Below are 22586 nucleotides of genomic sequence, written 5' to 3'. Positions count from 1 at the left end.
ATTTGTCAGCCATGGCTGCTTGTGGGGTCAAAACTGACTACTTTTAAAATGGATGTTTTCCAACTGAGCCTGCTAAGCAAATAAGCAGAACACAGCTTTTCCCAGAGTGGGGTAGATGCTCTGAGCCCAAACTTCAGCCAGCAGTGTGGAAGCAGTTGCATGGCCATGGTGCCATGAGCCAGCCTCATGATGTCTAAAATGAGAGCACTGTGAAATACACAAGTGGAACATAACAACTGCCTTGCTTTCTTTAGGGGGAAATAGGTCCGAAGGGAGAGAAAGGTGAACCAGGACTACCTGGGAAACCAGGCGAGACTGGCCTAAGAGGTAAAGATGTAAGTAGAAGCTACAAGTCCAGGTGGATGGTTGTGCTGATACGCTCTGTGCCAAGCCAGCAACCCTAGGTTACGCCCTTGCAGAAGTAGGAACAAGAGACAACATGGGACCAGTCAGGAACACACATCTTATATAAGTCTGGCTGGGGAAGAGACAAGTCTCAGCCCAGCAATGGCCAACAACATGAGTCTAGACAGGCTGCCTCAAATTAGGCATGATAAGGTGTTCATCAAGGGATGCACCTTCTTATTTGCTCCATCTTTCCACACCAAATGAGAAGATGGATCCTTTTTAGGGTGTTTTTCAGGCTCCGTTTTGGGGTGAGGTGAACATGTGGCACCGTAGTTGACTTGCTATTCAACACTGTGTGCTTTTGTCATTGAATCAGTGCAATATACAAGGAATGCCCATGATGTACAGTCACACCAGCCCTGAAGGGCATCTTTTGTTTTTACGGTACAATAGATCCCTCTTTCAGTCAAATCAAGGTGGCATTTCACAAGAGCTTCATGGCCGGGTTCAGGTAAACCTTTCCTACCAGTAGTCACTGAAGACTTTTCTTTAGTCCAAAGGGCTGAGTTGATACCTGAGCATCAAGTGGAATAGGACCACCAAGAGAAGACTTGAGAAAAGAAAAAAAAAAGAAATTATAGTGAAAAAAAAAGTGGTTACAAGGCTAAATGTAACTTAGCATTTTTGCATTGTGTTTTAGGGAGAACCAGGGAAGAAAGGCACCTCTGGGATGAAGGTAATCAGTGGGAAGTCCAACTCTTCTGGGGTTATGTAGGTGCCAAAGACAACAGCCTCACTCATGACTGCAGTGGGTACAGCAGTGTAGGAGAATGGTAGTACTTAGAGTGAAGTTCCTTGTAGCCCAGAATCTCTCCTCCAGTTAGTTAAGCAAGTGTTAGTTGAGCAGCATCTGCAAAACCAGTCCCTTTGATTTGTTTTGAAACTAACTCATTATATTTCATATGACTTGATTTTGTTTCAGCTTTGGTTTTTCATCTTCTAAAGCTAAAGGATAAAAAAAGAAAGGCCAAAAAGAATCAAATTGTGTTTTCTTTGGGAGATAGTCCTTTATGCTCAGCAGCAGAAAGCAGATTACAGCAACTCATGGTAGGGTCTGGTGGAAATTACCCCATTTCCTCCATAGTTCCGAGTAGTCTGATGTTACCATATATCTCATATCACTCATATATACCATATATCCATTTACTCCAACGCTAGGGTAGGTCTAAAATATCAACCCTAGTTAAATATAATACAGATCACCATAGGGCTGCCTTGGTACCAACTTTATAAGCATTAATACCAAAGAGGAGACCTTAGCTGCTTTAGGGCCGTTGGAATAGTAGTAGGACTTGGTTCTCATCCTCTAAAACGTTTTCTCCAGTGAAGGTTCTACCAGTGAAGGTTCAAGCTTGAATGAAGAGGGCTTTTAAAAGCTTCTACTCCTCTTTTTTAGGGAGAAGCTGGTGCCCCAGGAGAACCAGGAGAAAGAGGAATGAGGGTAAAAATTGTTATTATCATAATTTTCTGCCTGGGTGAGCATTTTTCTCATTTGCTTCACTTTTTGGAACTGCTGGATGTATTCTATTTCTGATTGTTTCTCTGAATCCTTTCTCATTAGGGTCCACTTGGACTCCCGGGGCGACCTGGAGAGCAGGGGATAAAAGGCGACCCAGGAGAACCTGGAAAGGATGTAAGGCAAATCCTAAAAGGGCAGCTGCACCTATGTTCAGTCTGATCTCCCTCTAACAGCTTAGGAAAACACTGACTAACATCAGCTACGTTTGTCAAAGGGACAGAAATCTTAAGCACGTGATATTTCTACAAACTCTGTGAAAATAAGCAACTGAATGGGAGAGAGAAAGTCCCTAACGAGCCTACCTGCTGAGGAAGAGCCTATAATCACACCCCTTATTAAATATCAGAGAGTTCCTCTGCAGAAGTGAGGGTGAATTCCAGATTTTATTAGCTCAGCTGCTCAAGGAAGGATTTGTTAGTCTATTGAAGGCTATGCCAGCAAGAAGATGCTGAGACCCCCCTCCCCTACCACAGCTTGTTCTCACCCTGCCTCTCTCTCCCCTTCCTAGGGAATTACTGGAGAGAAGGGAGACAAGGGCGAATCTGTAGGTTTGCACATTCTCCTTTATAACTTTGCATGATAGTACGTCTGTTTGGTGGCTAAAATGCTGAATTGTACCACTCACTCTTTTTATGGGGGTGTTGCATCTTCACAGGGTATGCCTGGGCTGCCTGGGACTCCTGGAAGCATTGTGAGTATTGCCTTCTTCTGCTGACTTATGCATTTGATCAAGAAAGGGATGTGCTGGTGGTTGGACCAGATGGTCTTATTGGTCTTTCCAACTATAATGATGCTATGATTCTATGTTGAGATTTATCATGAATCCTGGGTACCACAGGGAACACACTGCCAGAACATGTAGTGTATGCTGTAATTTCCCTCTTAGCCTTATCAGAAGAGACAAAGCGGTGCAGCTACTTCCTTTGCACATGTGGTCAAATGAATGTCCCTCCAAATGGTCATGCAAGAAGCTCATGACACGGAAGAGGCTAAAACCTGGCTATGAACTCAGCCTCTAGGTACAGATACCAACATCACAACCACCCTGAATCTCTGATACGTGAGCAGAAAGATGATACACTGGCTCCCTTTTGGTTTGAGTCCAAACACAACATGTCCACATTGGTGGTTGAGAGAAAGATGCTGGCTTTGTGCCTATGGTTTATCTGGGAAAAAAGGCATGTGGAGATCAGATATCTTCCTTCACCAGGTTTCTTCCATTTTTTGCAGATGTCTTCTCTGGAGAATACCATCACTTTGAAAGGTGAAAAGGTATTTTGCTTAAAAATATTTGTCTTGAAGCTGAATATGTGATTATTTTGCATTTCTCAAATGTTGTGTAGCCTCATTACTTTTATAAGTCAAAGTCTGCAAACACATCCTGAAACTCTCAAGCTCCGTAAGCAAATTCTTGCTGTTCCCACCTTCAACAGCAAAGCTACTCCAAAATTAGTGCTAGGAACTACTCTCAAGGACCTAAATAGTGTATTTTGAGTGAAGAGCAGAGATACTCCTGATTTTTCCTTAATTACGTGAGTCAGTGAGATAATTGGAAGAAAAGGCTGGTTGGCCCATGTGGAAGAAGACTTAGATGTTGTTAGTCTGAGCCCAGTACATGGGAAACACTGTAATGTGCAATGATCACTGTGAATTTTAGAGGGGATGAAGAACTAACGTGTTCCTGCTGGCTTACAGGGAGATCGAGGGAAGGATGGTTTGAAAGGTGAAAGAGGTCCTCCAGGCCCAAAGGTATGTGCTCAGACGTATGGAAGCATCTTTGCGTTAGTGCCATTGGGTTGGGTTGTCCAGAAGGAAAGAACACCTATCTCAGATCTCTTCTCACTCCCCAGAATGTTGGGTTTTTCAAAGCAGAAGTCATGAGCTGGGCTTGTAAACTTGTGGTCACAGTGATGCTGTAGTTCTACAACTCCATTTGGTAAATATACATCTAGGCAGGAAGATGCTGTTCAGAAACTGGGTGAGATACACTACTAGGGCCTTCCTGATGCCCTTCATTCCACCGGAATCTGTCAGTGCAGAAACCAGATTTCAGTGAAATGAAGCCCATCAGAGAGGCAGCTCAGCCTCTGGTCTCATCAGATGCTCCTTCCCCTACCAGAGGGCATCCAAAGCTGCTACAGCTTATCTGGCATTTCATCCACGTCAGCAGCCCAGAGTCATTCACCTGAAGACCCACATCATGCTGGGCAAGGAGACACAGACAACCCCAAAGACAACCTGTCCTTGGGACTTGCATATGGGAGTCCACGCTTAAACCTATCACAGATATTTGACCCAGACCAAATGTAGTGTGAAAGGCCACCAGGACCACAGCCACCTCTAAAAGGGACCACCAACCCTGGTAGCAGCTTAATCATCCTCTGCCTTGCTGCCACCTCCACACAATCGCTACTGTAGTGGCAGCATTGGTGGCAGTGAAGGACCATCCAAATTTCACTGTTTACATATTATGAATGGCTGAGGACCGGTTTTCAGGTCTCTCTCCCTCTCTTCAATACAGAATTGCATAGCTCTGGTGGGAAACATGGCTAATTTGGTACAGACCACATTCCCCCAGACAAGGGAATGGTGCAAAGCTCCAGTCCAAGAACTCTTTTTTGACAGTGCTCAAGTCAAGCTCTGGTCCATTCCTGCTCTACAAAACACAACCATTGGCTGTGTCTGGTGGGGGAGGAAGGAGTCAATTTATCAGGGTGGGATTCAAACCCTTCTGTGAGCCAACAGAAGAGAATTTGTTTGGGGTTGTGGAGTAGGATAGCAGCAGAGCAAGGGCCAGATTTCTGTGACTTCTATGACTTCTGCTCATTCTTGATGCCAATCATTAATCATGATAAATGAGTTGCTCTTATTCGTTTGAAGGGAGAGCCTGGTCCACCAGGAAAAGGAGTGGAAATGAAGGTAAGGAAAATAAAAACTACGAAAGATATTAACGTTGGAAACACCTCCCCTCCGCCTGTGTCCAAGATGTCAGTGGAGATTTTATGAATGCCCCAGGCTTAGCCATCACCACCTGCAGGCCTAGCTCCCCAGGTTGGAGAGGAAACATATCACTGTGTTCGGTCCTTTGAGAAATGCCATTTGCCTTGCACCCAACATTTCCCAGAGCAATGGAGTCAGGCTCCTGCTCAGAAGGGGACATTTCTGCTGCTCTTTGAGTCAGAGCTTTGGTTGTGTTCTTACCCTTTTTTCTTCTTTCAGGATCTGGAGAGACTTTTTGAAGAAAATGGTATCAAGGTAGGTAGTACTCGGACTTTCCTTCTGATGAGATGACTGTAATAACTTTTCCATCTATCCCCTGTGGACTTCTGGAGATGACGTGTGTACCTCCCAGTCCATCACTGGCACTCACAAGAAGTCAGGGTTATTAGATTCCACTTCACAACTTACCATGTGTATGTAAGTTCTTCTTGGACAGCTTTGCTCCTGCTCCATTATGGGGTGGACAGGGGCTTTGAGGCCAATGTGAAATTGAGATCTTAGGAAATACCCACGTAAGAGTTTGGTGCTACCACTTGGCATAGCTTGTATGAAGTGTACTTCAGTTCTGTTCTGTGTCTGCACAGCCTGGAAGAGGAGAGCACAGGGCCCTGTTGTACATGTTGGTAACACACTGGAACAGGTTGCCCAAGGAGGCTGTGGATGCCCCATCCCTGGAGGCACTCAAGGCCAGTCTGGATGTGGCTCTGGGCAGCTTGGTCTGGTGGTTGGCGACCCTGCACATAGCAGGGGGTTGGAACTTGATGATCATTGTGGTCCTTTTCAACACAGGCCATTCTATGATTCTATGATTCTATGTTGTCTGTCTTGTTTAGCACAGTGTGCAGACTTCCTAGTGTGTAATACAGCCATGGTTTCATTCCAGTCTCATGGCAGTCAACAAGCTCAGTAATTGTGATGAGCCCCAGCTTTTAGTGTCCCATTAACTACACCCTTATACATGAGCTCATCGCCCTCAGCTCCTTATTATAAGCCCTGAAGAAGCAAATAAGGGAGATGAGGATCCAACTTATCTAATCAAGTGTAGGGGGATCTATTCAGAATGGAGAGAACCACTGCATAACTTCCATCAATCAGTTCCTAGATGCCCAAGCCATAAGCACTTACATTTAAATCAACTGCTGGCAGTCAGGGCCAGATGCTCTATTACCCTCCTGGAAACACATCAGTCATCATTCCAGGTTGGCTATAGCACTGTTGTTTCTTGGTGATGGGAGAGTGACAGTAAAAAACTATGGGCTCTGTTGGTTGCAGCTGGCATTGCTGAAGGATCTCTCCAATGCAATCCTGCAGGAAGGGCTGGATTGGCTGATGCAGCATTTGGGCAGCTCCAGGACCTCCAGGAGAAAGCAGGCACTTCCACATACACCCAAACATAGCGTGAGTATAACCATGACAGGGTTGGGATTTGGAGAGCAAAGCAGCTGAAAACATGAGAAATGACCACAAGGTTGGCTTCAAAAGTAAAGGACACAGAACAACCTGGGTAGGAAGGGTTGGGGTCCTACTGAGATGCGTCCTAGAGTCCTGGGGTAAATGACTGATGCAGTCATCAAGCCACTCTTGATGATATTTGAAAAATCATGGTGGACACGTGAAGTCCGTGGTGACTGGAAAAAAGGCCATTGTGCACCCATTTTTAAGAAGGGTAGAAAGGATGACTCAGGAAACCACCAACCTGGCAGCATCATCCCTGTGCTGGGGAACATCTTGGAGCAGATGCCCCTAGAAGCTATGCTACGGCACATGTAAGACAGAGGGGTGATATAGGACAACTAGTATGGCTTCACCAAGGGCAGGTCCTTCCTGACCAACCTAGTGGCTTTCTATGATGGCATAACTGCAGCAATAGACAAGGGAAGAGCCACTGATGTCATCTATCTGAAGTTCAGTAAAGCTTCTGACACAGTCCCCCATAACTTCCTTCTCTCCAAACTGGAAAAGAAAGAGAGTGGCAGTCAATGGCTCAACATCCAGATGAAGATCATTGACATGTGTTGTCCCTCAGTGGGAACTATGCAATGATTCTATGATTCTATGAAATGGTGAGCAAGGATTGCTTATTACTGTCTCCGTCTTGGTATAGGAAGGCTAGCAGGTGGGACAGAGACTTCTGGAGTGCCAGGGTGATGGGCAGAAATAAGCCATTAGAATCTATCTTTTTGCATTTGTGGTTCATGGCCACACAGAACCATGGGTTTTTATTGATGTTACAGGGTTCATTGACAGTTGATACTCACGATGTCCTGACCAGCACTGGGGTGACAGAAGAAGCACAGATTCTGGCAGTGGACACTCCATTTAGGGTGCTGGTGTCTGAAGGACTCCCTAAGGTGAGAACAAGCAGCAGAGTTCATGAAGTATAGTCACACAGATGTGTGCTCTTGTCCATACAGTCTGCTGCAGCAATAACATTAAGAGCTCACACATCTGATGCATGCCAGAGCTTCCAGTCCATGCTCCAGTGATGCTTTCTGCTCATCTCTCATCCTCCCTTCCCCTTCACCCAAATACAACTCTTTCTTGTCCCTGCCGTGACTCCACAGCTCTCATTTGCTCAAGTAACAACACTAATTGCTAGAGATAATCTAATTGCCTACAGCCTTGGCAATTGCAAGTAACAGCAAATTTGTTGTTATGGAAATTGGGAATTTGCTAGTGATGTTATGGCTTATCTCCATTCTGGTCCCAAGTTCCTGTGTGCTGCAATACACATCCAGTAATAAATATACAGAGCTGTATCCAGGCTACCTCTCATAGCTGCAGAAGTAGTCCTGGGTCTTAATTTGCCCATACTGGACAGTCTTTATAAAGGATAGTCTGGAAAACATCACTGGCAGCTGTGGTGAGGCTTTTCTAATCCTCTCTTATGACAGTCAAGAAGTGACTCACCATAAGCCCCTGTTAGTCATGGGTAGGAAATGTTGCCTGTAACTGGAACACAAGAAACGTGGGAGTGTTTGGAGCCAGCTGATGGTGAATTTGTCTTTCACTGTGGTTGGTTCAATGATGACCTGTTGCTCAGGGACCTAGGGTAAGGCAGGCTCATCCTCAATCTGCTCCAGGATCTTACTGTGATCTTGCTTTTCCAGATCATAGCAGCCAGGATGACAACATTTTAGGGCCTTGAGGGGGAATAAAGTGCTCACCAGTAGGTTTGTTTGCATCAGAGGTCCCAAGAAACAAAAAATGGACATACATCAGCAAGCCTGGAGCCAGATTTGGGGAGCAGAGACACCAAAGCTATGACAATAAGGGAGTTTTGTTCATCTTAGTGGCCAGGGTTTTTCATAAATGTTGTCACTATCTCTGCCACTATGAATGGGGGTATGGGGTATAATTAGATGGCTTGGGCTGTTTGTCCAGGACAGAGTGGGAAGGAGCTGAATGCTTCTTTCTAGGGACCTTGTTTGGGTTTTAAGGCGAGAAGAGGCAAAGCATTCACCTCTGAGCCCCTGGGCAGCCCCCTGACCCATTGGGGATCTTTGTTGGATGCCACAGCCCAACAGCATTTCCCAAGTAAGGTGCAAGAGAGATCTTGACAACTTGGTTCTCCAGGTTTGTCCTGGGTCTCTAATGAATGGCAGTGTGGGTAAAGCAGCGTCCTGTGGATGAAGTCTTGACTTAGAAAAGCAGTAACTTTCCTTGGTCTCCACAGGGTCCATCTGATGATGGTTCTGATTCTGAGCACCAACCCCTGGGGAACGCTCCTGAGTCACTGAAGAAAATATCTGAGGAAAGAAGGAGGGAGGGCGACTCAGAAGGGACAAATATCTCTCTCAGCAGTGTATGTAAATGCCTGTTCAGTGACTTTTAATTACATTCCCATTTGTGCTGATTAAATAGATGCAAAGGGATTACATTTTGAAGAACTTGATTAGACAAACCCTTTGCAATATTGTGAATTCTTCCTCTGTTTTACTGCAGTGAAAAGTTAATTTAGTGAAAGGATAAGGATTTCTGCATGAATCAGTTTTGGTGCCTGAAACTTTGCTTTCCATGTTCCACTCTGATAATCATTAAGACTATGTTGTCATTCATCCACCACATTCTGCAGAGCTTCTCTATGTCCTCACCACATCCAGAAGGTGATCTGCAAGGAAACCTGTCCATAGAGCTTCTCGAATCCTTGGAGGAAAGAGTGGAAGGACAACCACAAGAAGAGAACAGCCTTGTAGGTATTCCCAGCAGCAGTAGGTCATACTAGGACCAGTGTGGAGATCAGTGATAGACAGGAGGAGACTGAGATGTTCATCTTTTTGCTCTCACATCATTGTAATTATGAGAGCAGTTGGTCATGCTGGTAGACCCTACCCTAATACCATGTACTAAGTGACACCAACCTCAGTGATGAAGAGAGGACAGAGGCACTCATCTGGTGCTGTTTTAACTAACGCATCTCAAGTTGGATACTGGGAAAAATTTCTTTTCCAAGAGAGTGGTCAGACATTGGACCAGGCTGCCCAGGGAGGTGGTGGAGTCACCATCCCTGGAGGTGTTCAAGAAACATGGGGATGTGGCATTGAGGGTTTAGTGGGCATGGTGGGGATGGGTTGGTGGTTGGAATGGATGATCTTAGAGGTCTTCTCCAACCTTAATGGTTCTACAGTTCTATGATTTCAATATAATGTCTTCCCATCTGAGCTGCTGACCGCAGTTCTCTGAGTGCAACCATCCAGCCAATTCCTTATCCAGAGAGTGGTCCATCCATCAAATCCATTCTTCTCCAGTCTGATGACCTGGATGTCATGTGGGATGGTATAAAACACTTGGAGACAGGATGCCTACAGCCTGGATAGAAAAATCCCTTGAGTGTTTGCTTACAGCTGCAAGCACTGTTTCTGCTATGAACAGCATCATATATTTCTAGGAACAGCAATGTGGGAGGTAGCTTAAAGTGGAGAGGCTCTGTCAAGAGGAAATCTTGCCCTCATTTGAATAGTCTGCTGGAAAGTTGCCTCCTCTCCTATTGCAAATTACCTTCGCACAGACTCACAATAGTTGCAGCAGCCAGGAGAGGGCTCCCAGCACAAGCACACAAACAGGAGCATTCACACGTGTGTTTGCATGCAAGCTGCAGCCTGAGCAGTGAGCATCCTTCAGCTGCAGCCACAGCACATGCAGTCAGGAGCATGCAGAACCTGTTTCCAGCAGACAGAGAATCATAAAATCACAGAGTAATTAAGGTTGGAAAGATGGCTAAGATCAATAAGTCCAACCATCAACCCATCACCATCATGTTAACTAAACCAGTACCACATCTACCCTTTCCTTGTACACCTCCAGGGACAGTGACTCTTTGTTTCTAATGGGTGTAGGACCCTGGTTGAGGTAGGAGCTTTGTGGTGCCCCTTCTCTAAAGTAGACAGGGCTCAGACCCTGCAGACCTGCACCCACAGTCTATGAATTAGGCCATCCCAAATTCGAACTGTGGACTTGAGTTATACTGGATACTTCTCATGAGCAACCTCATCACAGTTTCATGCATTTGGACTTAATAAATCAGACACTTAATAAATCAGACAGAAACTTAATAAATCAGACAGAGCATCTCCCTCCTTAATGAAAAGGGAGTGAGCCGTATTGGTCAGTTTTCAGGGAACTAAATGCATCTGTGTACCCAAAAACTATGGCCATGGCACTGGGAAGGAAGAGAGGTTTGGGGCCAAATGTAGTGCTGTCTTCAGTAATTAGGGGGTGTCAGTAGTTTACTTAATCCCTACATCTCTGCAGTGTCAGATGATGAAAGATCAACACAAGCCAGCAATGTGTGCTTGCAGCCCAGAAGGCCAACCGTATCCTGGGCTGCATCAAGAGAAGTGTGACCAGCAAGGTCAAGGGAGGTGATTCTGCCCCTCTACTCTGCTCTCATGATACCCCATAGGAAGTGCCGTATCCAAGTCTGGGGCCCCCAGGACAAGGAGGACATGGAGCTGTTAGAGTGGGTACAGAGGAGGACCACAAAGATGACCAGAGGGCTGGAACACCTCCCCTGTGAGGACAGGCTGAGAGAGTTGAGACCACTCAGCCTAGAGAAGAGAAGGCTCTGAGGAGACATTATGCAGCCTACAGGGGTCTACAGGAAAGCTGGGGAGGGACTTTTTATAAGGGCATGTAGCAACAGGACGAGGGGAAATGGCTTTAAACTGGAAGAGGGTAGATTTAGAGTAGATCTCAGGAAGAAAGTTTTTATTGTGGGGGTGGTGAGACATTGGAACAGGTTGCCCACCGAGGCTGTGGATGCCCCCTCCCTGGAAGCATTCAAGGCCAGGCTGGATGGAGCTGCGAGCAGCCTGGTGTGGTGGGAGGCATCCCTACCTATAGCATGGGGTTGGAACTTGATGATGTGGAAGGTCCCTTCCAGCCCAAGCCATTCTATGATGCTATGATCCCAAGGACCAAAATCAGAATTCTGCATCCCATCTGAGAAAGCATTTTTTTTTTATTGTTATTATTTTTTAAACCCCATGGGTGGTGAGGAGCAGAGCCACAAGCATTAATCATCCAGAGGCTCATTTATCACTTGAGACCAAAGCTGAGACAGTCTTTATCCAAAAGTTAGCACTTTGGGTTTACCACCCAAAGGAGATGGGTTTATCCCCTCTATCCCCAGGAAGAGTAAAAAGCACGGTCCTTAGGCAGGGAGCCAGGAGCAGTCCTTCTCTCCACACAGCACAGATCTCCGCAATGCAAAGAGAGCAAAATAGAGCCGCTTGTTTTCCCGTCAGCAGCAGCTGCAATCACGAATTTTACCTGTTAAAAGGTTCACAGGGCCCCAGAGAGAAGCAGTCTGTAATAGCCCAAGAAGCTTCATCTCAGAGATGCAATTTCTGGCTGGCAGGAGTTAATGGGGGAAGCAAATTAACTGATATAGAGATGGGATGAGCCCTGGTACACATGCCCGTGCAAGAAGAGGTGGGTGGTGACTCTTTCTGTGGGTGAACCAATTCTTTGGCATTATGGGATTGGACAGGTCAATCCCCTCCATCTCCCAGCCTCAACTCACTCATTTTCAGAGTTAATACAGATAAATGCCCCTTGTTTTCTCCATATGGATATACCTAAGGTCTCTCTATTTTTTTTTCTTTTACCTGATATCTTCATGCTCTTTGCTGTTTCTCTCTTTCTTTGGAGAACTATTTCTTCCTCCTCACTTTATTTCCATTTTTCTCTTTCCAGACCTCATTACATCAGCTCTTTTCCTTCTCCTTTTCTTTTCCTTCTGCTTTTCTTTTCTTTTCTTTCCTTTTCTTTTCTTTTCTTTTCTTTTCTTTTCTTTTCTTTTCTTTTCTTTTCTTTTCTTTTCTTTTCTTTTCTTTTCTTTTCTTTTCTTTTCTTTTCTTTTCTTTTCTTTTCTTTTCTTTTCTTTTCTTTTCTTTTCTTTCCTTTCCTTTCCTTTTCCTTTTCTTTTCTTTTCTTTTCTTTTCTTTTCTTTTCTTTTCTTTTCTTTTCTTTTCTTTTCTTTTCTTTTCTTTTCTTTTCTTTTCTTTTCCTTCTGCTTTTCTTTTCTTTGCTTTGCTTTGCTTTGCTTTGCTTTTCCTTCTGCTTTTCTTTTCTTTTCTTTTCTTTTCTTTTCTTTTCTTTTCTTTTCTTTTCTTTTCTTTTCTTTTCTTTTCTTTTCTTTTCTTTTCTTTTCTTTTCTTTTCTTTTCTTTTCTTTTCTTTTCTTTTCTTTTCTTTTCTTTTCTTTTCTTTTCTTCTCTTTTCTTCTCTTTTCTTTTCTTCTCTTTTCTTTTCTTTTCTTTTCTTTTCTTCTCTTTTCTTCTCTTCTCTTCTCTTCTCTTCTCTTCTCTTCTCTTCTCTTCTCTTCTCTTCTCTTCTCTTCTCTTCTCTTCTCTTCTCTTCTCTTCTCTTCTCTTCTCTTCTCTTCTCTTCTCTTCTCTCTCTTCTCTTCTCCTTATCCTTTCCCCTTTTTTCCTTTCCCTTTTTCCTTCTCCTTTTTTCCTTTTTCCTGACACTGACACTCACTATCAGCAAGTCACTGCTTCAGAAAGCAGCAGCCGCTATCCTTTCCCTTGAGGTACATTACTGATGGCATCTCAGAGCTGGAAACTGCTAAAATTGCGGAGGAATTGCAGAATGAAGGAGAGTTATTACCCCCTGCAATTTCCCACCACCCCTGTAAATGGCAGCGTTATGAGACGGGTTGCCATAAAACCTCAGCAAGGTCCTGGCAACCCATGGGCTTGCCTTGCTTTTTCCTTGTGATGCTCTTCACAATGGACACGGACCCATAGCAAAACAGCAGCAGCATTTTGCATCTGCTCTGCATGTGGATCAGCTGCAACCCAGTGCGGGATGGCCAGAACTCACCCAAAAAGAGCACTCCTGAGCAATGTGTGCCAGCACATCACTGGTGAATCTTTTCTTCCTCCTTCTTGCTCCTCACCATGATTCAGCAAAGAATTTCAGTTTTCTTAGGGCAAAAATATCTTTTTTCCTTATGTATTTTAGTGCGTCAGAAACTTCCTGTGTTTATTAGCCAGTAAATGAAACTATCATCCAGTTAGTTAAATCCATCAAAACAGAACTCAACACGTGATTCTAGATTAATTTTTGGGGTCAATCTTGGTCTTTGATTCTGAAAATAATAATAACACGAATGTGGAAATAGTGCCAAATATCTGCATCCCATCCTAATACGTTCCTCTTTTACCTATGCTCCTGACAGGGCTCAGGGCTGGGGTTTGAGTGCATGGAGGTTTCCTGCCTTCTGTTGTTGTGAATCACACCATTGCTTTTTTGCTTTCGTATGAAAATATTTGCCAAAGCTGCTCTGCAGTTCACCACCATGTGTGTCAGGGAATAATTGCTGTATACTGAGCTAGGAATATAATTGTTTTTAGAACAGCAAGCAGATAAATTACTGTTGCTAGTATTATGACCAATTTACGATCCAGGCCAGTAACTATTTGTACAAGCTTTATGGTGTGTGTCTTAAATATGTATCAACCAAAACCATGAGCATTGCAAAGGATAGCAAGATCACTAAGTACAGTGATCAAACATCAACAGCTGTATTACTGCAGTCAGATATATTGGGTGCAATAAATGCATACCACGTGTGTTACCCAGACATGGATGCTGCAGGGAGGAAAGCAGAGTTCAAAGTTGCAAGAGTTTAGGTATTGTTCCTGTGAAATAAACATAAGTTAATTGCACAAGAGATGCTCAGTGGGATGATTGGTTGTATGACGTAGTTGGTGGTAGGTGGACAGGTGGACTAGAGGTCTTTTCCAACTTTAATGTTTCTGTGATTCCATGATGCTGCTTTCTTTCTTGTAGGAAAACATGAATTTAGAAGATGGCTCTGCACTCCCAAGGCATCCTAGAGCCAGGAGATCAACCCAGCATGATACACACATGGTAAAGTCCCATTACACCCCAATGGCTTTGGGCTAAAAATGTCTAAGAGCAGAGCCATAAGGGAGTGGGGACCATTTCTTGTTGGCTCTATCATAGGTTCACCCTCCCGGTGCCCCAGGAGCTCCAAAATTCCCATCTGGATCCATGGTGAGTGAATACCTGATACAAGTTTGTCTTCAAACACATGGATGCAAGGGAAGCCCAATTTGCTTCTTCTCAATGACGAATGTAGAGGGTGTATGTGAAAGGTTAGTGATAAATATTAATAAATAAAGCAAGGAACATCTGCTGATGAAGCTGAATTTATTGGCAGAGCAGAGTGTTCTCGCTGTGCTTGGCAAGGGAAATGTGATGCTTACGAAGCAGAAGTGGAGAAAATCAAACTTAATCAATGAGGGAACATGATAACCTGATTCGGTCTTCTTTTGTCCTGAGAGTATAGAAGATATTTGTAGGAGTATATAAACATGTAAATGTGTGTTTATAAACACGTAGATCTAGATATCCTCTGAGTTTGAATTAATTTAATTTACTTGAAAGTGGCAATTGACCATTGCCCTGTCCTTGGCAGTGGGCTATGGTAGCAGTGAGCTGAGATTATCTGTGCCGTGAGGAGATGTGTTGTTTCTCATACTTGATCTAGCTCTGTAGGTGTCCACTGCAGAGGAGTTGGGCTAGATGACCTTTAAATATCCCTTCCAACTCAAACGATTCTATGACTCTGTACACGTCTGTAGAGGGTCAGGGTTATGGTGGGATGTCTGTGCCATTGCCAGAAGCCTGGTGCCAAGGCATTTCATGGTTTGTGGACCCTACAGCCCATTTCCAATGGGTGCACCCAGATCTCAGGTATCCTATCCAGGCTGGAGTGGCTTAGAGTGAGCCTGGAGACCATCTCGTATCCAACCAGGAGCGTTTCAATGAGGATCTCATGATCCCTGACCACACGTGGATTCCCTGCAAGATGCCTCTACCCCTGCTACAATGAAGGGATTTGCTGTGTATATCTCACTGCTTGAAGACACCCTTTTTACAGCTCAAGAGGGGAAACATTTCCCTACCTGCTCTCATGCTTTCTTCTTTTCTTCTTCAAGACATACCCAGGTCCTCAGCACCCGAGGAGAATTAAGGTAAAATATTTGTGCCCAGGGCTTTTCTCACCACCACTGCATGTGGTGAGGATGTGAACAGTCTTTTCTCCCATCATGCAGAATCCAAACTCTGTTTTGCATGTTCACTTGTTTTCTTACAGAAGGAGGGAATGGGCCCTCCAGATCCACCCTACCATTGCCAAAAGGTCAGTGCTTTTGTTCCACCTTTAATGCAGATACCAAACAATGCTGGGGTGAGACAGGATGGAGATCTATCTCCCCAGGGCTGTCTCATTTAGAGGCTGAAAATCACAGGTAAAGATTGGCCAGGCTGGTGGGTTCAAGAGTTAGTGACCAATGGTTTGGACTACTGAAAATGAGCAGAGGACCCTACCTTGAGTTTTTCATATCTGCTTTAGACGTATTTGTAGTGGTTTTTTGGTTGCTCAGTAATTCTCTCCTCAGCGAACTTCTCCCTTCTCCCTCAGACTCATGGTATCTGCAGTATTATATTAATATCTGCAGTAATTTTGGCCTGGGAGATTCACAGTACCACTCACATCTTACAATTACTCCAGTTTGTTTTCTCTCTGTGCACTTCCACTGTATGGAAAAAGGATAGGAGAGATGGGACAGTCCTAATCTGGTTGGACTCTGATTGGACTTCGGAGTTGGACTCAACGATCCTTATGGCTCCCTTCCAACTCAGGATATTCTATGATTCTATGGTTTGGTTCTGGTTGGCATAGCCCAACCAGATGGACCATCAGAAATGCAATGGGAAGGAGATGGTCCTCCATTACCAAACGTTTGCCAAAACATGATGCAGGAATTAAGGCAGCACTTACCTTGACCAAAAAGGGAAGGAGATGTTTGTTATACTTGAACTGAAGTGGATGTCTGTTGTTTTCCAGGGAGAAATGGGAGCTCCAGGAGCCCGTGGAAACAAAGGAGAAAAGGTAGCAATAGCGCTTTTGTGAGCCTCTGGGACTTGGAGAAGGCTCCCTGTGCTAATAGGGTCTGGAAGATAAGAAGCTGGGACATACCGGTGGAGTGGACATTCAGGGTCTGTGGGAGATTGTGCTGATGTAAACAGGGACAGAGGGAAGGGTCAGACCCAGCCCCAAGTTTCTTATGGCATCTTCTACCATCAAAGCAGGCATTCAGCCACACAAAGTGCCTCTTCATGAACACTTTTCATAAGGGACAAACAGGAGATCTGAGGTGCTGGGACCCAGATATTCAAAAGAAAGGTGGACAAGGGAGGGTTGTTTCACAGTCCAATGGAAAGAGGGTATTTTGCATGGGTTACTATGAATTTCAATGCCTTTGTGCAGGGACCATGGGCATGAGAAGGGAGGTGGCTGGATGATGGATCTTTTTGTCTTGCAGGGTCAGCCTGGGGAGATGGGGGAGCCTGGAGAAAAGGTGAGATGTGGAGTCAGGCTCAACCACTGGCACAGGACAGTGTCACCAGCTAAGTGGCATAGAGAAGTGAAATCCCTGGCCCCAATATGAACCCATCACCAGCTGAGCTGAACCCAGTAGACCCAGAGCCCAGTAACACCAAGAGCAGCGTGGCCCTCTGGTAGGGCATTTGACTCCTCAATTGTCACACAGCCACTCCCAAACCTCTCTAGGGAAAAGAACTGGACATTAGGGGTGTCTCTGAACTTCCAGTTACTCCATCCTGCCACAGACTATGGGCACAACTGGATACCTCTTCTCTTGCTCAGGGTTCCAGTGAGATTGTACTTCACATGATGTCTCCAACAGGCTTGATAACTCTCTCTTCATTTCACAGGGCACCAAAGGAGACAGAGGTGAAAGTGGTCAGAAGGTAAAGAACAGCACTGGTACCACAGGTGTCTCTTCTCCCACAATGACTCTTCTACCTTCCCAGTATCTAACCTCCCAAATCAAGTTGAGGAGTCCAGATAACCTCCTGAGATGTGGACTCAGCATAGCTGGGATGGGACACTCACTGGGGGACCCAGCATCTATCCCTCCCATATAGGGACTCCTGATGGCTCATATAGACAGGGCACACATTATAAAAGGGTAATGTCAGAAGATATGGGACTATCTGGGCAACGTGTTCTAGTGCTCCGCCATCCATACAGGAAAGGAGTGCTTCCTGACGTGGAATCTCTTGTGTTCCAGTTTGTGCTTTTTGATGGTCCCATAGTGCAAAGACTGATCTTGCTTTTTCCTGACCTCTTCACAGGGAGAACCAGGAATTGGGTTCAGAGGCCCTGTTGGTCAGGCTGGGCCCCCAGGACTTAAGGTAAAACCTTCTTCTCCTCTAGATAAGATCTCACTTTTTTTTTTGTGGGTGTTACATTCCATTGTCTATGCTGATCATCCCACTGCTAGGTGTCGGGCACAGTGGTGACTGAAATGAGAAAGACACTGAGGATGGTAAAGGCACTGAAGCTAAACAAAGCAAAGACAGTAACAGAGTTTGGGATGGAGGGAGTGCCCTGTGTCCTCCAAGTGACCACTTTAGATCAAGTCAGGTCCAGAGGATAAAAATGTCCATCCATGGTCTTCTGCATTTACTAAGCCATGGCACAGCCCCTACTCCATCCCTATGAACTTCTCTTACTGGAGTACCTTCAGTTCTACATACCAGTTATGTGAATTCAAGGATACACTGCTGGTTTTCTTCAGGACTTTTGGAGGGCTATTAACCTCACCTCAAATCTAAATTCCTTCTTATTCACTCAACAGGGTGAGCCAGGGGCCCCAGGACCTCCAGGAGCCCAGGGCATTCAGGGCATTCGTGGAAACGCTGGCATTCCTGGCTCACAGGGAGACAGAGGGGCTCCAGGTCTACCCGGGACACCAGGACAGAAGGCAGGTGGTGTGAGGGCACTGTGCATGTTGTGTTGTCCAACCCAAGGTGAGAACAAGTGTGATTCTCCTGATACTGCCTACACCAGCCCATTGGAGTCCCCTCTCTTCAATGATGCCCCCATGTGGGGAGCATTCCAAAGACCTCCTAGGAGAACCCAGGGACACATTCCTGCTTTCATGGCTGGCTTGAGAGAAGTGGGACCTTTGCCTTTTGGTGTTTTCCTCCTTAAAGGATTTTGTTTTCAAGGGTGAGAGTGGGAAGAGAGGCCGGAATGGACTTGCTGGGCCTGCAGGACCATCAGGATCCCCAGGAAAAGAGGTGACTTTTACACATCACACCTTTGTCTTCTGAGAGACTGTAGAGATTTAGCTGGGGAGAGAGGCTGAGGGCCTGGTATCTGGGCTGTGTGCTTTTATCCTTTCATTGGGATGGGAAAGCATCAAGGACTTGCAAAACAATGTTTGTTGTGGTTTTCTTTTTTCATCCTATAGGGGATTCCTGGGACACCTGGGCCCAAAGGCAACAAGGTGAGTGCCAGCCTGCCAGGAAGGGCACAAATAGCTGAGATCCTTGGGTAATAATGGGTCAGCCCACTGCAATCTCCTAGCTCCTTATCCTTGATCCCATCTAGATGCTTCACCCCCTCTCACCTTCATGCCCATCTTCCACCAGTTTGTTGGGGCATCCTCCAGAGAGAGCTGCAGAAAGTCAATGGAAAGGAGTCTCCTGACTCCTTCTGTGACTTTTAAATCATTTCATGCTGGACATGAGAAAAATCTTCTCAAAGAGAGTGGTCAGGCTCTGGAACAGGCTGCCCAGGGAGGTGGTGGAGTCATTATTGCTGGAGGTGTTCAAGATACGTGGAGATGTGGTGCTTAGGGACTACATGGTTTAGAGGGCAGTATTGTGGTAGGTAGACAGTTGCATGAGATGACCTTAGAGATCTTTTCCAACTTTAATGATTCTATGATTCTATGGTCAAACTGATCAGTAGTCATAGCATGTGGCGTCCTTCCTCCAATTAGACCTTTGTCTTTCTGACCTGCAGGGAGAAACTGGGATTGGAGTTGTTGGTCCAAGAGGTCCCCGAGGATTGCCCGGTTCTCAAGTAGGTTCCCTGTAAATGTTCCTTGCTTGGCTTGTTGCAAGCTACACTCTTTTGGAGGCAACTTTGTACCATCACTGTCTGCTCACCCATCATAGAAAATGCCAATAGAGTTGATTACAGAGACCACTTTATTCTTTCACTGGCCAGATTTGGAGGTGATAGACACTGCTACACCCAGCTGGAGCTGGCACTGGCCAGATTCTCTCCACAGATTGCAATTAGCATCCCCTCTGCAATTAGACACCCTCAAGCACTGCATGTTGCATTGATCAACACGTCTGTGCCCTTACTGGCTAGATGGAAGCTTCAATGGTAACATCTACATTCATACATCTGCATATCTCAGTGAGGAAGGACCTCATGTTGTATGCTTGAGGGATGCTACCTGCAAACTCATTCCTTCAGAAATCCACCTCCAGCTTTCTTACTCTTGTTCCCCTCTTCCCTCCTGACCCTCTGTCATCCCTTGGGAAGCAATGCTCAGTTTTCCTCAGGCTGCTGAGAAGTTTTGGTCCTCTTCTGGCAAAGGCCCCAGGGAGACCCTCTAGAGCATAATCAAGGGCCATGTTTCAATTTGCTCCGTCTGTGGCTGTTCCATGAATAAACTGATTTTATGCTGCAATCCATTTAGATAAATTCCCCATCTGCCAGCAGAATGGTTCGATGAGGCCCCTGAGACAAAACAGTTAATGAGAATGTCAACAGCTGTGAAAGGTCTGGGGTAAACCTTACTCAAGCTTTATTATCTGAATGGAATGATGAAATAATGTTTCTGCTCTCCTGACTCCAGCATAAATCTGGAGAGAATCGCAGAATCGCAGATTACATTACATAGGAGAGAATTGGCCTCGCAGGATGATGCCCAAATCTAGACATCTCAAAGACATGTATGTCTTGAGGGTTCTACTCACTGAGGTCACTGAAGCACTTCACAGATCCACCAGCTATCCTTTGTAGTAAGATTTAAATAGAGTCAATAACACACTTGAAGAAACATTAAGAAGTTCTCTGGCGTCTGGAAACAAGTGCTAGGTATGAAGATAAGCCTCACATTGGTCTTCAAAGGCATGAGTTAAGCAGTTGACTGGTGGTATCTTCCTTCTGAAAGCCAGCGATGTGGGTTCCAGATGAATTTCTGATTACATTTTTGTTTTGGTGAGTCCTACTGAAATCAAGTTATGAATGCACATAAAAGCTACTGAGCCCTCTGATTGAGGATGAGAATTCTCTTGGGACACCATGGGCATCTCAGACCTCTTCCCTTTGCTGCCCATGCTTTTGTCACGTGTAAATACAGCTTGAGGAGGGACACACAAGATCACCCAACCTTGAGTTGCTTCTTCTAAGCCATTCCAACCAGTGCCTCCCTATAGAAACAGAGAAGAGGCACCTTTTTAGAGTGATTAATATCATGGTAAATCAGTTTCAAATCATCCTACAGATGTGTTTCTCTTGAAAGCTGAGGAGAAGGTGAAGCTTGAAGCTGACCTGAGTGTTTTCTAAATACTGAGTGCATTGTCCAACTTCAATGACATGTGTGTGGTATGGCCCTTTAAGTCCTTTAATCCAGAACCATAGGACACCTAATACATGTAGACATATAAGTGAACAAGGCTGCAAAACTCCCTTTAAGGATCTAGGCTTCTGTATTCTCAATTCCTACTGACCCTCATGGGATGGACTGTGGAGCTGGGACTGTGCATGTTGCATGTGTCTGTTGATGGCCGTCACTACACCTCTCTCTCCTAACAGGGTGACGAGGGCATCATGGGAGTCCAGGGCCCCACTGGTATGATGGTGAGTGTTAATGTAGCACAGAGAACTGATTTCACAGTATGGACAACAAATCAGCTTGTTTTTTATGGTACGGACAGCTTCAGGGCTGGAAAAATCCCTATAAGCAATTAAAAAAATGTAAATGGTTTGATGCTTCCAGTGGGAAACAGAAACTTGGGGAACCCAAATTCTTATGTTGTGTTGGAAGGGTTGAGTGTAAATCCTTTAGCCAGATGTGAGACATAAGTTGTCATACCAAGCGTAATTGCTTTACGCTTGGCCACATGCCATCCCAGTCTATCCTGTCCCTGCCCAGTCCTGTGATGAGGGACATCTAGAGATCCTGTCACCTCCACCTAGAAGGGCCTATGGGAGCAGCCCCATGCTCTCTGAGAGATTGTGGCTGTGTCTTGTTGATGTTAAGCATACAAAAGTCTCCACGTGAGGCTTGCAAAATAGGGCAAGTTGGCCAATCTAGCTTCTGCACCCCTCCCACCAGGAGCTTCTCCATGCTGAAACCTCTTCTTGGAGGCAGCTCTGTCTTAGAGTGGAGACTGCTCTTTCTTTCCTAATATCTTCCCTCACTTGTATTTATCCTCACATCCTGTTCTGTGTTCTTGCAGGGTCTAAAAGGTCTCCCGGGTGTGAAAGGTGAAAGAGTAAGTGAGAGTCACTGTCACCTTTTCCTATGCAGCTCCTGAAGAGGAGGGCTCCATTGTGGGGAATCTTTCTGGGACAGATTGGGAGGGGACTTTAATCAATGTATGAAAGTGTGAAGTGACAAGTAGTCCCTTGTAAGGTCTGGGCCGGGATCAGGGTGCATGTTACCTTTCTGCATGCCTCTTTTAAAAATATTTTTTAGGATGGTGGGAAGGGAGGAAATTTGGGAGTTTGGACAGAAAGGAATTCCTGTCGTACTCCATTTGATCCCTCAACGTGCAGGGCTGGGCTGAGGAGCAGCTCCCCTGCAGCACATGCAGAACGAAGACCACTTTCCAGACAACACATACCCATTCGTTTTACATCCATGAGCAGGAATCCCTTTGCTCTCCTGCCATTTCCCTCTTGCAAGCCCTGGAAAGTGGAAAAGTGCAGCAATGGGAAGAGTAAATCTTGTCCAAATGTAGGGATGCGTAATCAGACACAGGAATGAAGGCAACCACATATAGTGCTGCTACTCAGAAGCAACTCAGTACAGTTTTTCAGTCTCCCTTTGCTCTCTTATTCCCACCTGGTCCTTCTGGTCTCTCTCATCTGCTGTCGCTTTGCCAGTCGTGAGCACTGGAGAAGGGTAAGTGATGCCATCAGCACCAAATCCTGCCCTTCAGCTTCATATCCCACCTCCTAGATAAAGGCTTGAGGAACGGTTAGTATTTCATACACTTTTAGTTGCAAAATCCAACCTTTGAGATTGAAATTTAGGAAATCTTATAAAATACAG

The 22586-nt window shown here is 45.2% G+C and overlaps 1 protein-coding gene and 1 non-coding gene across 4 annotated transcripts in view; both read left to right on the top strand.

The window, feature by feature from the left end:
* The window catches only part of LOC416696 (collagen, type VII, alpha 1-like), a 95177-nt gene that overhangs the window by 44534 nt on the left and 28057 nt on the right, over positions 1–22586 (top strand). For 2 of the 3 annotated variants that reach the window (XM_025153151.3, XM_015286002.4), the window contains exons 43-70: positions 255–335; positions 1049–1084; positions 1805–1849; positions 1970–2041; positions 2436–2471; positions 2583–2618; positions 3158–3199; positions 3623–3676; positions 4808–4846; positions 5147–5182; positions 6200–6325; positions 7162–7278; positions 8604–8732; positions 9003–9119; positions 14230–14310; positions 14407–14457; positions 15405–15440; positions 15563–15607; positions 16316–16360; positions 16794–16829; positions 17206–17241; positions 17629–17688; positions 18135–18260; positions 18508–18579; positions 18753–18788; positions 19310–19369; positions 21122–21166; positions 21769–21804. In XM_025153151.3, the coding sequence (XP_025008919.2) occupies positions 255–335; positions 1049–1084; positions 1805–1849; positions 1970–2041; positions 2436–2471; positions 2583–2618; positions 3158–3199; positions 3623–3676; positions 4808–4846; positions 5147–5182; positions 6200–6325; positions 7162–7278; positions 8604–8732; positions 9003–9119; positions 14230–14310; positions 14407–14457; positions 15405–15440; positions 15563–15607; positions 16316–16360; positions 16794–16829; positions 17206–17241; positions 17629–17688; positions 18135–18260; positions 18508–18579; positions 18753–18788; positions 19310–19369; positions 21122–21166; positions 21769–21804 (1731 nt within the window). The remainder of the gene's footprint in view (positions 1–254; positions 336–1048; positions 1085–1804; positions 1850–1969; positions 2042–2435; positions 2472–2582; positions 2619–3157; positions 3200–3622; positions 3677–4807; positions 4847–5146; positions 5183–6199; positions 6326–7161; positions 7279–8603; positions 8733–9002; positions 9120–14229; positions 14311–14406; positions 14458–15404; positions 15441–15562; positions 15608–16315; positions 16361–16793; positions 16830–17205; positions 17242–17628; positions 17689–18134; positions 18261–18507; positions 18580–18752; positions 18789–19309; positions 19370–21121; positions 21167–21768; positions 21805–22586) is intronic. The other variant, XM_025153153.3, reaches the window with a different exon arrangement.
* MIR205B (microRNA 205b) lies at positions 3911–4008 on the top strand. Its single transcript, NR_031462.1, has one exon. It is a non-coding gene; the product is annotated as a microRNA 205b (primary transcript).

This window comes from Gallus gallus, chromosome 1 (genome assembly GCF_016699485.2).
Source record: "Gallus gallus isolate bGalGal1 chromosome 1, bGalGal1.mat.broiler.GRCg7b, whole genome shotgun sequence".
Taxonomy (NCBI): domain Eukaryota; kingdom Metazoa; phylum Chordata; class Aves; order Galliformes; family Phasianidae; genus Gallus; species Gallus gallus.
The sequence above is the reverse complement of the archived record's forward strand: the minus strand, read 5'-3'. Positions and strand labels throughout refer to the sequence as shown.